The sequence below is a fragment of the Symphalangus syndactylus genome, chromosome 6 (assembly GCF_028878055.3).
Source record: "Symphalangus syndactylus isolate Jambi chromosome 6, NHGRI_mSymSyn1-v2.1_pri, whole genome shotgun sequence".
NCBI lineage: Eukaryota > Metazoa > Chordata > Mammalia > Primates > Hylobatidae > Symphalangus > Symphalangus syndactylus.
In genome coordinates, this window is record NC_072428.2 from 44,356,216 (window position 1) to 44,372,068 (window position 15,853).

The window sequence follows — 15,853 nt, forward strand, 5'->3', positions numbered from 1 at the left end:
AGAGAGAGAGAGAGAGAAAGGCTATGCATGCATGCTACATAATCACAAACACTGGATTAGAATACACATGCTGTTTTGTAACATCTTTCTTATATCATGCAATCTTTCCCTGTAAAGCTTTTCCTAACTCATCATTTTAACAGCTAAGTAGTATTTGTTAGTATACAGATTAATAATAATTTACTTAATAAATTCTATTTTATTGACTCAGACTTTATTATACTTTTACAAATTCTGTGATGAACACCTACATGAAACTTCATATACTTTATTTCCTTAAAATCCTTATACATAGAATTTCTCAGCAAATTACATTTTACTCTTGAATTCTGTTGTAGGATGATTTAAACAGATAAAAAGCTCTGCTCTTCTTTAAAGCTCTAAGCTAGCCAATGCTAAATTCTACTTTATACTCAACTTTCTGGGCCCATTCTTATTTCACCTATACTTTAATCTAACATGTGGACTTCATCTGAATTTTAGAATCACCATTGCTAATAGTAATCACACTAAAGTAAAATTTCTCTCCTCCTTTCCCCTCTCCAATTTGGGAACTGAGAAGAAAACAATTTTTTTGTTGTTGCAATTTTAAGATACCACCAATAAGATGTGGCAATAGTTTTTTTTTTTTTAAAATAGCTTTTCAAGAGAAAAAAAACTATACAATATAAATTAAACATGCAGGAAACATTTCCAAAACATTTAAACGTAAAAAGGTTTTTTCTGGAAATGGGAAATTAGGGCAGCTATCTTCTTAATTTCTTTGTAGCCCTAACCAAAACTGATCCTACTTATGCCCAAAGGTAAAAATAATTACGTCTTGAGGTGGTTTAAAGATAGCAAAAAATTCTTTGCCATTCTTTTTTCTTTTTCCTTTTCTCATGAATCTGAGGTGACCATCTAACACCAAGAGAATGTGACAGAAGTCACACTGTGTAACTTAAGGCAGAGCCTTAAGAAACCAGCAGTTTCTGCTTTTGTATTTCTTGGAACATTCCCTCTTATAACCCAGCCACCATGTAATAAATCTAGTTACCCAGGGATCAGCATACTGTGAGGAAGCCCTAGCAATCCACATTGAGAGGAAGCAGCCACTTGGTGGAGACACCGAGGTGCCTGATGTATGAGAAAAGCCTTCTGGACGTTCCATTCAATGACTGCCACCAACTTAATGGAGCCAAGTAATTCTAGATGATGCCACCTGGAGCAGAACTGAATAGTTGGTGAGCTCTGGCCCCAATCCCATCCCACAGAAATCTGAACAAATAAACTAATTGCCCTATTAAGTCACTAAACTTTAGGGTCCACTGTTACATAGTAATAGATAAAAAATAAATATACCTAAACACCTTCGAGCACATCCAAGTTCAAGTAGGGAAAGTATGATGATGGTGCTGTTGGTAGGGAGGGAAGGGTACTACTTTTCATTTAAGCACTACATCCAACATTAAGAAAAGGCATCTGAGGATACATCATGATTTAGGGAAGGGAGCAAAAATTTTTAGTCAAAAGAGTTCTCTGATGAACCTGAGGTAAGAGAAAACAAGTGCAAAATTTTAGAAAAGCCTAAAGCATGTTCCATTTAGAAAAACATTTAATGTAGTTTAGATGCGCTATTTGAAGAGGACAAAGTTTTCTACAAAGAAAATCTAGCCAAGTACAAAAAAAGGTATAAATCCTAAAGTTGAAACTATTTATTTTACAGACAACTCATAGCAATATTACATTTATGAGACTAAGGGGAAAGGCAACAGCAGTTATATTTACTGTATACACTAATAGAGTGCTCTGTGTCTATGTTCATTGCAGAAACAAAGCTAGATTTCCTACCAAAGTTTGAAGAAAAAAATCCTTTTTAAAAAAGTAAAAATGGCCAGGTGAGGTGGCTCACATCTGTAATCACTGCACTTTGGGAGGCCGAGGTAGGAGGATCACTTCAGGTCAGGAGTTTGAGACCAACCTGGCCAACAGGGCAAAACCCAGTCTCTACTAATAATACAAAATTTGCTGGGTGTGGTGGCACATGCCTGTAACCTCAGCTACTTGGAAGGCAGAAGCAGGAGAATCACTTGAACCCGGGAGGTGGAGGTTGCACTGAGCTGAGATCGTGTCCCTGCACTCCAGCCTGGGCGACAGCAAGACTCTGTCTCAAAGAAAAAAAAAAAGTAGAAAGAATAAACCATAGTCTTGTTTATAAAAGGTGAAACATATTGAGATAAAAAGCACTGAAAACAGTTTTCTTCCAAAGATACACTTAACTGCTAGAAACATCTAGAAGTCGTTGGCATAGTTCTAAGACATTTTAGAGCCTGCTGAAGGGATGTTTGCCTCTTAAGTCATCTTGTCTCCTTCTCTTGACATTTCCAATAGTTTTAAGTTGAAATGTGAGTTCTCTGATAACATCATAATTTTTGTTTCAAAAAAAATACTTCCTACGTGTTTCTTATTAAAGAATACACACTGAGGTTTAAAATTGATGGTATATGTTCAGAATGGCATCAGCATACAGAATATAAGCTAATATCAAACAAAATTCAAAATTATCAAGATTTAAATATTTCTAAGAGAAAAAATTAAGATAAAGTATTTTAAAATTATGAAGGTACCTCTTTACCTCTAAATTCAACCCATGCTCTCTAAGACTTTCTTCCTTTCAATGTTATTGCAAATAATAGTATTATGGTTACAAGCTTTTACACACACACACACACACACACACACACACGCATACAATAAGTCCATTTTCTCTCCCTTTTGGTACAGGAGCTGCCATAAGCTAAGTAATTAGGCCTTAGAGCACTACCCATCTGGGTATCCACAGTTCAAGATTAATGTATTGCCACAGATTTTAAAAGAGAATTGATAGTATGAATATTTTTATTGGTTGAAATTTATAAAACGTATCAGCTGCTGAGCACGGTGGCTCACACCTGTAATCCCAGCACTTTGGGAGGCCAAGGCGGGTGGATCACCTGAGGTCAGGAGTTCAAGACCAGCCTGGCCAACATGGCAAAATCTTGTTTCTACGAAAAATTTAAAAATTAGCCAGCATGGTGGTGCACGCCTGTAATCCCAGCTACTCGGGAGGCTGAGGCAGGAGAATTGCTTGAACCCAGGAGGCAGAGGTTGCAGTGAGCCAAGATCGCACCATTGCACTCCAGCCTGGGCAATAAGAGCGAAACTCCGTCTCAAAAAAAAAAAAAAAAAAAAAAAGTATCAGCTTCATTTAGACTCTTCATTTTTATTTTAACAAGTAACATTTCTAAGGCTATTAATGAAGGTCCTAACTTACATTAAAAAAAGAGATTTTATTTTTAAGATCCTCCCTTCATCCCACCTCAAAACCGCAGCCAACTCTGATGTTATCTACGTGATCTTTTTCTAAGTGGTCTCTTGCCACACTTGGGAAGGATAGGAGAGATTAAAGGAGCAACTCTGGGGAAAAAAACAGAGCAAAGGGACTGAAGGAAAATCAAGTATTAAGTAAAGGTTAGACCAGAATGCTACATCACATGGAAGTTTAAGTCTGTAGTGCACACAGGCTCTCAGGAAGTTAATAGTAATAGGATTTCTGGATTTTGATTTTGTACATTTTTAAATGATTTAATTTCCTAAATTATTAATTTTTCAGAAAATAAATATATCTGGAAAAATAGGCAACTATCATACCCAACATCATAACAAAGGGTTCTTTAGTTTTTCTATCAGTTTTTTCTCCCTCATTCACTAGTTAAAAACAAGGTACTATCAGACACAAATTCATTTAAGGTGACTTTTTTATTATTAAAATTGGGTAGAAATAAAATAGCCAAACAAGCATAAAACATAAGACATGCCTTGATATTAAATAAAAATACTAACATGCTGTTACTTGCTCTGCTGATTATCACATTAAAGCAATTACATCAGCAGTCTACCTGTAAAAATTTCTTCTTCATTTCATCAAAGATACTTTGTCTGCATCTCCAAAACACATCCTATGGTATATAAGAACAAAATGAATTACACATTATTTATATAAAATAAAGGGAAAAGACAGTGAAATGAGAACAATTAACCTAAAAACATTTTTGCAATAAAATGTGTATTAATTAAAGTATTAGTACATCATCTAGAATTTTATTCATGAATGTGCAAGGTTACTAAAAATCTATGATAAAGAGGTGATAAAGAATAAGATAAATATGGAAAATAGCCACATTTTAACAAAGCATGATAGCTTAAGAATTGTGTGTAAATCGAATGTTGTAAGTCACATAATATTTTGTGTCCAGTAAAGAAATTCTGCAGTTCTCTGCACTAAAGGAAACCAAGAGATCTCTTGATTTTGCTAGCCTCTAAATTTGAATTTTTCACGATAGTTACTCTTAAACCAAGGCTGCTTAACAGTATCCCTCACAACTATTTTATTTTAATATATATCTCCTTCTTATGAGTTTAACAATTATAATACAAAAACATATAAAAGGAAATAAAAGTAACCTATAATCAAGAGATAATCTCTTGAAAAATCTTGATTTTACATCACTCTATGCTTTTTCTGTACATATTTTGTCTTATTCTCCCTTCTTTAGTTAATAAAAAGAAATCAACATATTCTTTTAAAAGGTGCTTTTACTTTTACAATAGAAATATATTTCTGTTACAATAGCAACATACAGTTTTCTGCAAAGCAACTCTAAAATAGCCACCATTGCTCTCATCTCATTTCATCTTCTCCAGTCTATGCACATATAATATTTATTATATAGAGAGAGTACTTTTAACCAAATAGGACAATTTCATATACCAGTATTTGAAATCTACTTCTTTTCCCTCAATATTCATTGTTTTCCTGTGCCAAAACATTTAGTTTAAAAACTGCAGTGTTCCATTGTATAGACAAACCATAATTTAACTAATCTGGTATTAACGGGCATTTAAGCCCCTCCAAACATTCACTATAGCATTGCTTGTTTGTATAATTTTTCCTTAAGATAATGTCTCAAAGAAAGAATTACTAGATCAAAGTATATGTACTCATTTTTAGAATTTTTAATACATGGTGCCTTCCACAAAAAAATTGTTGAACTGCAACTATCTTCCAACACTCTTCTCTCAACACTGTTCACCCCGCCCTCAAGGAGGTGATGTTGTCCAGTGGTAACTAAACTATAAACAAATCTAAACTATCAGGCATCCGTCATCCTTCAGGGTCTTTATGTATCTGTATCATGTACCCGGAATACTTTTCCCTGGATGTCCTCACCTCCTTTGCTCAAGTATCACTGCTGTGGGGCTTTAAAACATGTCCACAAATTCTTTGACTTGGCTCCCTATGTAAAGTAGGAGTCTAACTTGCCTCCAGCAAAAGTAGGAAGCTAATTCTAGTCCCCTTTAATATAGACCAGCCTTAGTGACTCCCTGTAATACACAGCATGATTTTCAAGGCTGGGTTAGAAAAGGTGTAATAACTTCCTCCTGGCCCTCAGCTCCTGTTAGAACCCAGCCTCCATGCTGTGAGGAAGGAAGCCAAGCAGCCACTGGGAAAGACTATGTGTAGATGTTCCAGCGACATGACATCCCAAATGAGATCTCAGCAGACAACCAGCATCAACCACCTACATGTTGAGTGAGGAAGCTTTCAGACGATTCCAGCCCCTAGCCTTTCTGCTACCCCCAGCTGATGCCTAGCAGAGCAGAAACAAGCTGTTTCAGCCTAATCTTACCCAAACTGCACATCTATGAGAAAAGTCACTAGATCTGGGGGCAGATTGTTATACAGCAAAAGATAATCAGAATAGTTCATTTCTCAATCAAGTCTTTCTCTCATCTTATCTAACGTTCCAATCCTGTTGGTGCTCCTTATCTCCCAATGTATTAAACAATGATTTTCAAACACTGAACAAGACGCAACCCAGGTAACCATCCCTGTGAAAGCTGAAACAAAAAAGGTGAGCCACCTTCTAGGATGCAGTGCAGGGAGGGAGAGTGCAGGTGGAGTCCAGCAATCTCCCTGAGTTAAAAGAGTTGGGAGTTCAAGGGGTGGAAAGAGCTACAACTCACAGGGCAGGATACAGGGCAGAAGAAAGCTGGACACTGTGCAAACAGCAAGCTCCAAGGGACTTACAGTGCATCCCCCTAGAATGTTTGGCTGATTTCTCATCAGCAAATGTGCGTAAAGACAGTGCCTGAGGCAAGGGAAAGAACCACAGGAAACAATCCCTGGAGCTCACTTAGGTTCCCACCAACCAGAAGTCTTTTTTTTTTTTTTTTTTTGAGACGGAGTCTTGCTCTGTGGCCCAGGCTGGAGTGCCGTGGCGCAATCTTGGCTCACTGCAAGCTCCACCTCCCGGGTTCAAGCCATTCTCCTGCCTCAGCCTCCTGAGTAGCTGGGATTACAGGCGCCCGCCACCACGCCCGGCTAATTTTTTGTATTTTTAGTAGAGATGGAGTTTCACCATGTTGGCCAGGATGGTCTCAATCTCTTGACCTCATGACCTGTCCACCTCGGCTTCCCAAAGCGCTGAGATTACATGCGTGCACCACTGCACCCAGCTGCCCACCAACCAGAATTTTTAAAATCTCATAATGCACAGGGCATCAGATAAGGGTACTCAAAAGAGTACTGTCTTAGTACTGGGACCAAATTAGACCTAATCTAAAGACTACTCTGGTCCAACCTTAGAAAGCTTAAAAGCAAAACTCAAAAGGATCAAACTGTTTACAAATAAACCATCTGCACCTAAGAACAAAACTCAAGAATATCTACGGGAATAAAAAACATCCAGGACCCATCAAGGTAAAATTCTCAATGTTTGGCATCCCACTGGAAATAAACAAACATGCAAAGAAGCAGGAAACTATGACCCATATGAAGAGAAAAAAAATAAGTAAGATAACAAATAACATGGATGGGATTAACAAATGTAAGCACTGATGAAGATGAATGAATGAATGCTTAAGACACAGCACAAGAAACTATTAAAATTAAAACAAAGAGAGGAAAAAGAATGAAAAGAGAAAGAACAGAAAAGCGGGATAATTTTCTTACCAGAAACCATGGAGGCCAGAAGGAAGTGGCACAGTATTTTTCAGGTGCTTACAAAAAATAACAGTCAAACCAGAATCCAATAACCAGCAGAAATGCCCTTCAAGAACGACCCAGGAATTGCTTTAATAATCAAGTGGAATTCAAGACATTCTCAGATGGAGGAAAATTCAAAGAATTTGCATCCAGTGGAACTACCCTACGGGAAGGAATACCTAAAGACAGTTCTTTAAACAAAAGAGAAATCATCAAAGAAACCTTAGAACATCAGGAAAAAAGAATACAGAAAGCAAAAATATAGCTAAATGTAATACATTTTCCTTCTCTTGAGTTTTTATTAAAGACTTGACAGTTCAGGAAAAAACTAAAATATTGTCTGATGTGGTTACAAGTCAAGAAAATATTTAACACAATTATAAACAGGGTAGGGTAAAAATACATAAAGGGAGATAAGGTTTCTACATTTCACTCGAACTAGTAAAATAACACCAGTAGACTGTGGTAAGTTGGTTTATGTTATGTCATATCTAGAGAAGCCACCAAGAAAGCAATATAAAGGGAAACAATAAAAATACTATAATCAAAATAGAATTAGACAAATGTTCAAATAACCCACAGGAAAACAAGAAAACGATAACACGGGGAAAAAAAAGAAACAGAAAACAAAAAATAAAATGTCACACTTAAGCTCTAATATATTAATCATTACATCAAATATAAATGATGTAAATACACCAATTACCAGCACAGAAATTGTTTTGGCTCACAGTTCTGGAGACTAGAAAATCCAATATCAAGATGTCAGCATCTGGCAAGGGCTTTCCTGCTACATCATAACATGACAAAAGGCATCACATGGTGCAAGAGCAAAAAGAGGGTGAAAGAGAGGGTGAACCCACTCCCACGATAATGAATCCACTCCTGTCCATTCATGAGGGCAGAGCTCTCATGATCTAAATACCTCTTAAAGGTATTTGACATCTCTCAATACTATCATAATGGAAACGAAATTTCCACATGAATTTTGAAAACGACAAGCATTCAAACCATAGCAAAGTTTGATGCAAATCCTATCAAAATCCCAGCAAGACTTTTTGAAAATTTTGATGATTACCCTGAAATTTATAGGGAAAGGCAAAGGAATCAGAGTAACTAAAAGGATATTGAAAAAGAATAAAGTGAGAAGTCTCAGTTTACCTGATTTTAAGATTTAATATACAGCAACAGTAATCAAGACTGTGTGGTATTGGTAGAGAGATAAATAGATCAATGTCACAATAGAGACCTACACAAATATGCACAACTGATTTTTGACCAGGTACAAAAGCAACTCAATGGAAGAAAAATAGTCTTTCCAAAAATGATGCTGGAATATTTCATTTAGACATCCAGAAGCAAAAAAAAATTCTCAACCTAACTCTCCATCTTATATTAAAATTAACATAAATGTGGATCATAAACATAAATGGAAAACATAAAACTATAAAACCTTTAGGAAAACACATAGGAGAAAATGTTCTCAGAACTCAGGCTAGGCAGAGTCCTTAGCTTTGACACCAAAATCATAATCCATAAAAGGAAAAATTGATAAACTGGACTTCATCAAAATTTAGAATGTCTACTCTGCAAAGATTCTCTTAAGGATTAAAAGTTACAGACTGGGAGAAAATATTTCAAACCATATAATCAACAAAGGATTAGTGTCTAGAATATATAAAGAACTCTGAAAACCCACAAAAAAAAGCAAACAATCCAATTAGAACATAGACAAAAATCATGAAAAGACATTTCAATGAAGAGTATAAACAGATGCAAATAAGCACATAAAAAGATGTACAACATACTAACCATTAGATAAATGCAAATTAATACCACAATGAAATATTACCACATCGTTTTCAGAATGGTTAAAATAAAAAAAATTAGCAACATCAAATACTGGCAAAGCAGAGAAATTGAATCCCTCATGCCTTCCTGTAAAATGGTACAGCTATTCTGGAAAACAGTCCGGTAATTAAAAAAAAAAAAACTATATATACAACTACCACACAACTTAGAAATTGCACTTTTCAACATTTATCACAGATGAAATAATTATGTTCACACAAAAGCCAATACAGGAATGCTTACAGCAGCTTTACTCACAACAGCCCAAAACTGCAAACCCAGATGTCTTTCATCAACTAAATGGTTAAACAAATTACAGTACATCCATATCATGGAAAACTACTAAGCAATAAATAGGAACCAACTATTGATACATGTAACAACCTGAATAAACTTCCAGAGAATTACACTAAATTTTAAAAAACCAACCCCAAAAGACTCTACAATCTGTGATTCCATTTTTACAACACTCTTAAAATGACCAAGTATAGAAATGGAGAAGAGATTAGTGATTGCCAGGGATTAAAGAGGGAATAGGGAGTGAAAGGGAAGTGAGTGTGGTTACAAAGGGCAACACGAGGGATCCTTGTGGTGAAGAAAATGTTCTATATCTTGACTATATCACGTCAATATCTTGGTTCTGATGGTGTATTATAGTTCCATAAGGTGTTACCATTAGTGTAGACTGGGTGAAGAGTACATGAGATATCTGTACTGTTTTATTTCTCCAAACTACAAGTAAATGTACAATTATCTCAAATGGAAAGTTAGTTAACAAAACATTGTCTATTCTATTATTTTTCAACCTCTCCTTCCTAGAGACTGAAAGAGGACTGCCTGTTTAAAACCTTGGAGCTGATCGGAGGAGGGTACTCCTGAGAATGTGCAACCACATGCTGGTCTTCATGCTGATTTGCAGCCCCAATTCACACCATCTGGTGGTAAAAAAAAAACTCCAAGCCAAGAATTGCTTTGAAAATGGTTCTAGAATAGTGATATTCCCAGGCACCTGGCAGAAACAATCACAAATTCTTCCTGGAAGGAATCACATATATTCCAAAGTGCAACTAATTTCCACAAAAATTATTTTCATGAGTATAAGAAAAGTGAACAGCTCACATTTTTTAAAAATCACTGTGTGCATACGTAAACATGGTACCATTAAAGAGAGTCAGCTAAGAATAACATACAGTAGATGACATCCACAAAAACTTCAATACTGAAAATCAGTTACATTATAAAATAAATGTTTAGCATGCTTCAAGAAATAAAAGAGTGTTTCAAAATTAAGTCTGAGCAGAATTCCTAGAAAATAATAGAAATTAAAAACACAAAATTTAACAGCATATTTAAAATATTTGAAAAAAGAATTAATGAACTCTATATAAGAGAACTAAAGACATTTTCTAAACTTCTAGTGACATAGAGATGTAAAACATTAGAGCATTAAGAGACATGAAGGATAGAGTAAGAAGACCCAATATCTATCGTGAAGAGAGAGAATGAAAGCAGAGGGAATATTTAAATAAATAATGGCTTAGAACCCTTCAGGAACCAAAGAAAGACACCAATCCATAGAGTCAAGAATCTCAACAAATCTCAAGCAGAGTAAATAAAAGGAGAAGAATTTACATGCAGTCAGAGAGGGCCAGGCACAGTGGCTTACGTCTATAATCCCAACACTTTGAAAGGCCCGGATGGGCGCATCACCTGAGGTCAGGAGTTCAAGACCAGCATGGCCAACATGGTGAAACCCCGTCTCTACCAAAAATACAAAATTAGCTGGGTGTGGTGGCACACACCCGTAATCCCAACTACTTGGGAGGCTGAGGCAGGAGAATCGCTTCAACCTGGGAGGCAGAGGTTGCAGTGAGCCAAGATTGCACCATTGAACTCCAGCCTGGGCAACAGAGTGAAACTTCGTCTCAAAAAATAAAAGTAAAAATTAAAAATTAAAAAAAAATGCAGTCAGAGAGAAACAACAGATTACCTTAAAAGAAACAACTAGACTAATGCCTAACTTGTCAATACGAAAAAATTTGGGCGATAAGACTGGAGCATGATACTTTCATTGTTGTGAGAGAAAATAACTGTTATCCCAGAATGCTATAAACAGCAAAAATATCTATCAGGAATGCAAAAACAGAGATTTCTGTCACCAATAGATTATCATTAAAGAAACTCCTTAAAAAATGTATTATAGGAAAAAAGAAAGTGACCCCAGAAGGAAGGTGATGAATCCTGACCTAGCCACCTAGCCTGATGACAGTGAAACATGCCTGATTTCTACTAAACTACCATAGTGCCATCTTCACCTAGTACCATAATCATGTTCATCACCATGACAACTTTCCAGAAGAACCACCACCAACTCAGGGGAACACAATGCCTAAACAATTAGCTCACATATGCCATCTAATCAGGCACAGACAGACTTTGCTTATCTGATATGAAACAGATTGTTCATGAGTTTCAGCTCTTAAAAAACCTATCACTTTCCCTCTCCTGAGCCTTCAGTCTTATCCTAACCACCACTCCTTTGTTATTGGATCTAGTTCCCAGCTTAATAGTAAAATTGTTACTCGGTGTTCAATCTTCGGTCATGAAGCTTTTATTTTCTCTTTAACAAAGGAGATAGGAGAGAAATGAATAGCTACAAAGATTAACTCAAAATAGATAAAGACCCACATGTAAGAGCTAAAACTATAAAATCTCTTAGAAGAAAACAAAGCAGAAAAGTTTCATGACATTGGACTTCGCAATGATTTCTTGGAAATGATACCAAGACACCAGCAGCAAAAGAAAAATAAATAACTTGGACTTTATCAAAATTTAAACTTTTGTACATCAAAGGGCACTATCAGAGTAAAATGACAACTCAGAATGGGAGAAAATATTTGCAAACCATATATCTTATAAGAGATTAATACCCCGAATATATAAAGAATTCTTATAACTTAACAACAGAAAAACCCTAACACCCTGATTAAAAGATGGACAAAGAACTTAAACATTTCTCCAAAGAATATGTAAAAATAGCCAACAAGCACATAAAAAGATAGTCAACATCAGTAATCATCAGCGAAATGCAAATCAGAAACCACAAAGAGTAAGGACTTCACACCCATTATAAGATGGCCATTGAAACGAAAAAAGAGAGATAAGGAAAATAAATAAAAAGTGTTGGTAAGGATGTGGGGAAGATGGAACTCTTCTGCATTGCTGGTAGGAATGTAAAATAGTGCAGCCACTGTGGAAAACAGTTTGGTGGTTACTCACAAAATTAAACATAGTATTACATAAGATCCAGCAATGTTTCAACAAGCAATTACAAACATACATGAAATGCCTGAAAAAAACAAAGTCTCAGCAAATAAATAACAGATAAAACCGAAATGAAAACTAATTAGGTGGGCCCAATAGCAGAATGAAGATGACAAAAGAATCAGTGAACTGAAGATAAAAACAATGGAAATTACCCAGTTTGAACAATAAAGAAAAAAACAGACCCTAAAACAATGATCAGTGGCAAGCACCTGCAGGACTATAACAAAAGATCTAACATTCATATCATTCAAATCTGGGAAGAAAAGGAGAAAGAGGGCAGGTTTAAAAAGTACTCAAAGAAATAACTGTTGAAAACTTCCCAAATTTGGCAAAAGACATTAACCCACATACTCAGGAAGCTGAGCAAACCCCAAATAAGGTAAACCTAAAGAAATCCATCTCAAGACACATCATAATCAAATCCCTTAAGAACTAAAGACAAAGAGAAAGACTGTTTCAAGTATTTAGGAGAAAACCCATCTTAACTATAACAGTAAAACAATTCAAATGACAGCAGATTTCTCTGATCACATCACAACAGAGGCAGAAGGAAGTGGCACAACACCAAGGGCTGAAAGAAGAGCTGTCAACCCAGAATTACATATCCAGTGAAAATATCCTTCAGGAATCATAGAGAAATCAAGATATTCTCAGATGAAGAAAAACGAATAGATTTGATGCCAGCAGACCTAACCTAAAAGAAAATGGCTAAAGAAAGTTATCTAAATAGAAATAAAAATGCTAAAAATCTACTTTACAATTAAAAAAAAGATTATATTCTATGATAATGTATAAATATGATAAACACACATAAACACATACACAGTTTCAAAAAGGAATGAAATCCTGATATAATTCCACAACATGAAAAAACCTTGAGGACATTATGCTAAGTGAAATAAGTCAGTCACAGAGACAAATACTGTATGAGATATCTACACTAGTCAAATTCATAGAGATGGAAAGTAGAATGGTGGTTGCCAGAGGTTAGGGGCTGGGAGGAATGGCGAGTTATTTAATAGGCACATGGTTTCAGTTTTGTAAGATGAAAAGAGTTCTGTGGATAGATAATGGTGATGGTAGTACAACAATAAGAATGTACTTAGTACCACCGAACTGTACATACTTAAAGACAGTTAAGACAGTAAATGTTATGTGTATTTTACAATTTTAAAAAATAAATTTTTAAAAAATAAATAGCTTAACTCCATAAATTTGTGGAAGAAGCAAAACTGCCAACAAACTAGGTTTCCAACATGTCTACATTACAAACACATACTACATATAGGCATATTATAAATATGTATAAATATATATAAGCATAAAATAAATTCCTACATTTTTCTTGTAATCCGAAAAATTTTTTAACTGTTTATTAAAGGAATTAATATAATTTGAGTGGATATATACATACATATTAGAGAGAAATCGATATAAAATAAATATAGCTCTCACTCACATGTGTTTGTATGATATTGTCTAGCTCCTTCCACTGAAAGGACTAGAAGCAATGATATCACTGCAACAGCAGTACAATTAGAACCCAGATCTCAATTTCTAAGTATCATTCTCCAGAAAAAGAACCTAGAGGTCTTTGTATAAATGGCTAATCTTAGAATTAGGGCTGGGAAATTACAATAATTTGGGATATCTTGTACTGCCAGAAAATAAGTGCTTGAAGAATGGTGTATGTATGTTAAGAGGACATAAAAAATCAGGTGAAAGGGCTCTCACTGGCCAAATGTGGAAAAATTTAAACATTAAAATAAATAAATGATTTATTCAATGTAAAAATTAACATTAAAAAGATAGTTATATAGCACGAGAAATAAACAACTAAGAATGCATTTGTAGGTATTCTGAAAATTTAAATAAACACGTCCAATTTCCTAAATAATACTAAAATACTGACAGTGGACAGTAAAGATTAAAGAACAGTTATAATTGGCTTAATACTCAAGGATCCCTTCAAAAAATTTACTTCCAGTATTAAAATTCACTTTGTTTACTTAAAATCTAAAGTGTTGGCTATAGAAGTGGCAGAAAGCTGTGTTCTTAAATTAAATACAAGTCTGATCATATTTTTTAAAAATCTGACTGAACTTTTTACTCAGTGTATTTCGATTTAGGAATAAATGTAAATAAAAGAGAACTAAGAGTAAAAACATCATCAAGTTATAATTTTTTAGCCTTTTTTCAGTTTCTAAGTTTTTGAGCATCAAATTGCTTTTCTATTTTTGTGATTTCATGTTTTGAATGCTTCCATTTTAAAGTGGATGAAAACTGAAGTAAAGTACATCATTAAAATATACCACATTTCCCATGACTTGTCAATTTAAAAATCAAGTCACAACATTTCTAAATAATCAAGCCTTTCTAATAAGCATCTCTATAAATCATTATAATCAGAAAATAATGCAAACTATACTAACACAAAAATTCAAGACTTTCTTAGTATCCACTTTATCTTCAACTCCATTCCCACTAGTATCCCTCTACAATTTCCCCTAAATGGCTCAGTCTTCTTAGCCCTAAGTGGGTGGGAGGGGGGTAGATGATGAGAGATTAGTTAAAGGGTACAATGTATGTTATTCAGGCAATGGATACCCTAAAATACCTGCCTTCACTACTACACAATCTATGCATGTAACAAAATTACACTTGTAGGCTGGGTGTGGTGGCTCATGCCTGTAATCCCAATAATCTGGGAGGCCAAAGTGGGAGGATCACTTGAGCCCAGGAGTTCGAGACCAGCCTGGGCAACATGGCGAGACCCTATCTCTAATAAAGAAAAAAAAATTATACTTGTACTCCATACGTTTATACAAATTAAAAAAAGAGAAAAGTCTTCTTAGCCTTAGCTTTTCTACCACTGTCAAATTATATCCAGAATATCTAGCTGTAGGCTCAAATTTCTCAAAAAATTTTATTTTCTTTATCTAGGATTTATATCGGTTTTTCTAAAAATGCGCAATTTATTTCCTCTTGCTTATACACTCAAGGAAAACAAACATGTCAAAGGATGTGAGGAGACTTGTCAGGAATACACAAATACTTTAGAAAATCATAAAGACACAATAAGAACATAAAAAAACCCACAATGTATATAATAAGATAAGCAGATTCTTATGCACGATTCTGCTTAGCGAAGAAATGAAAACAGCTATTTTACAATCTTTACTACTAAAAACAAACCACAGAAGTAGAAAATCTAAGTCCTACACAGAATTCTGTAAGCAAAATACATTCATTCAGAAAAATAATTTCATAATGTATTATAGCTGATGCTTTTGGAAGCATAAAGTGTGCTTTAAAAACTTAATTTCTGAAACTGATTTTGAAACAGAAAATTTTCTAATCTCATTTTAAATTGTGAATTTGCTAGTGCAATAAGGGCTTTTACTACTTAAACGAAGTTTGATGATAATCACGCTCTGCTTTAATTGGCTTTCTTAATTCAAATCCTATGTGTGTTTTCCTTAAAAAAAAAAAAAAAAAAAAAAAAGACTTTGTACCTGTTCTAAAAGCCTAAAGCAGTAAAGAAATTATAAGTACATTTGCTTTATTATTCTAGTTAAATACAAATTCTGTGATAAATTTGTTTTAGCA

At 34.8% G+C, this 15,853-nt stretch overlaps 1 protein-coding gene across 8 annotated transcripts in view; it reads right to left on the reverse strand.

Annotated features, from left to right (window-relative positions):
* Window positions 1-15,853, reverse strand: part of USP47 (ubiquitin specific peptidase 47) — a 123,322-nt gene that overhangs the window by 87,196 nt on the left and 20,273 nt on the right. For 2 of the 8 annotated variants that reach the window (XM_055282406.2, XM_063641986.1), the window contains exon 2: window positions 3,918-3,977. The exons of 5 other annotated variants lie outside the window; for them this stretch is intronic. In XM_055282406.2, the coding sequence (XP_055138381.1) occupies window positions 3,918-3,977 (60 nt within the window). Of the gene's footprint in view, window positions 1-3,861; window positions 3,978-15,853 lie in introns of those variants that run through there. One more of the 8 variants, XM_063641990.1, reaches the window with a different exon arrangement.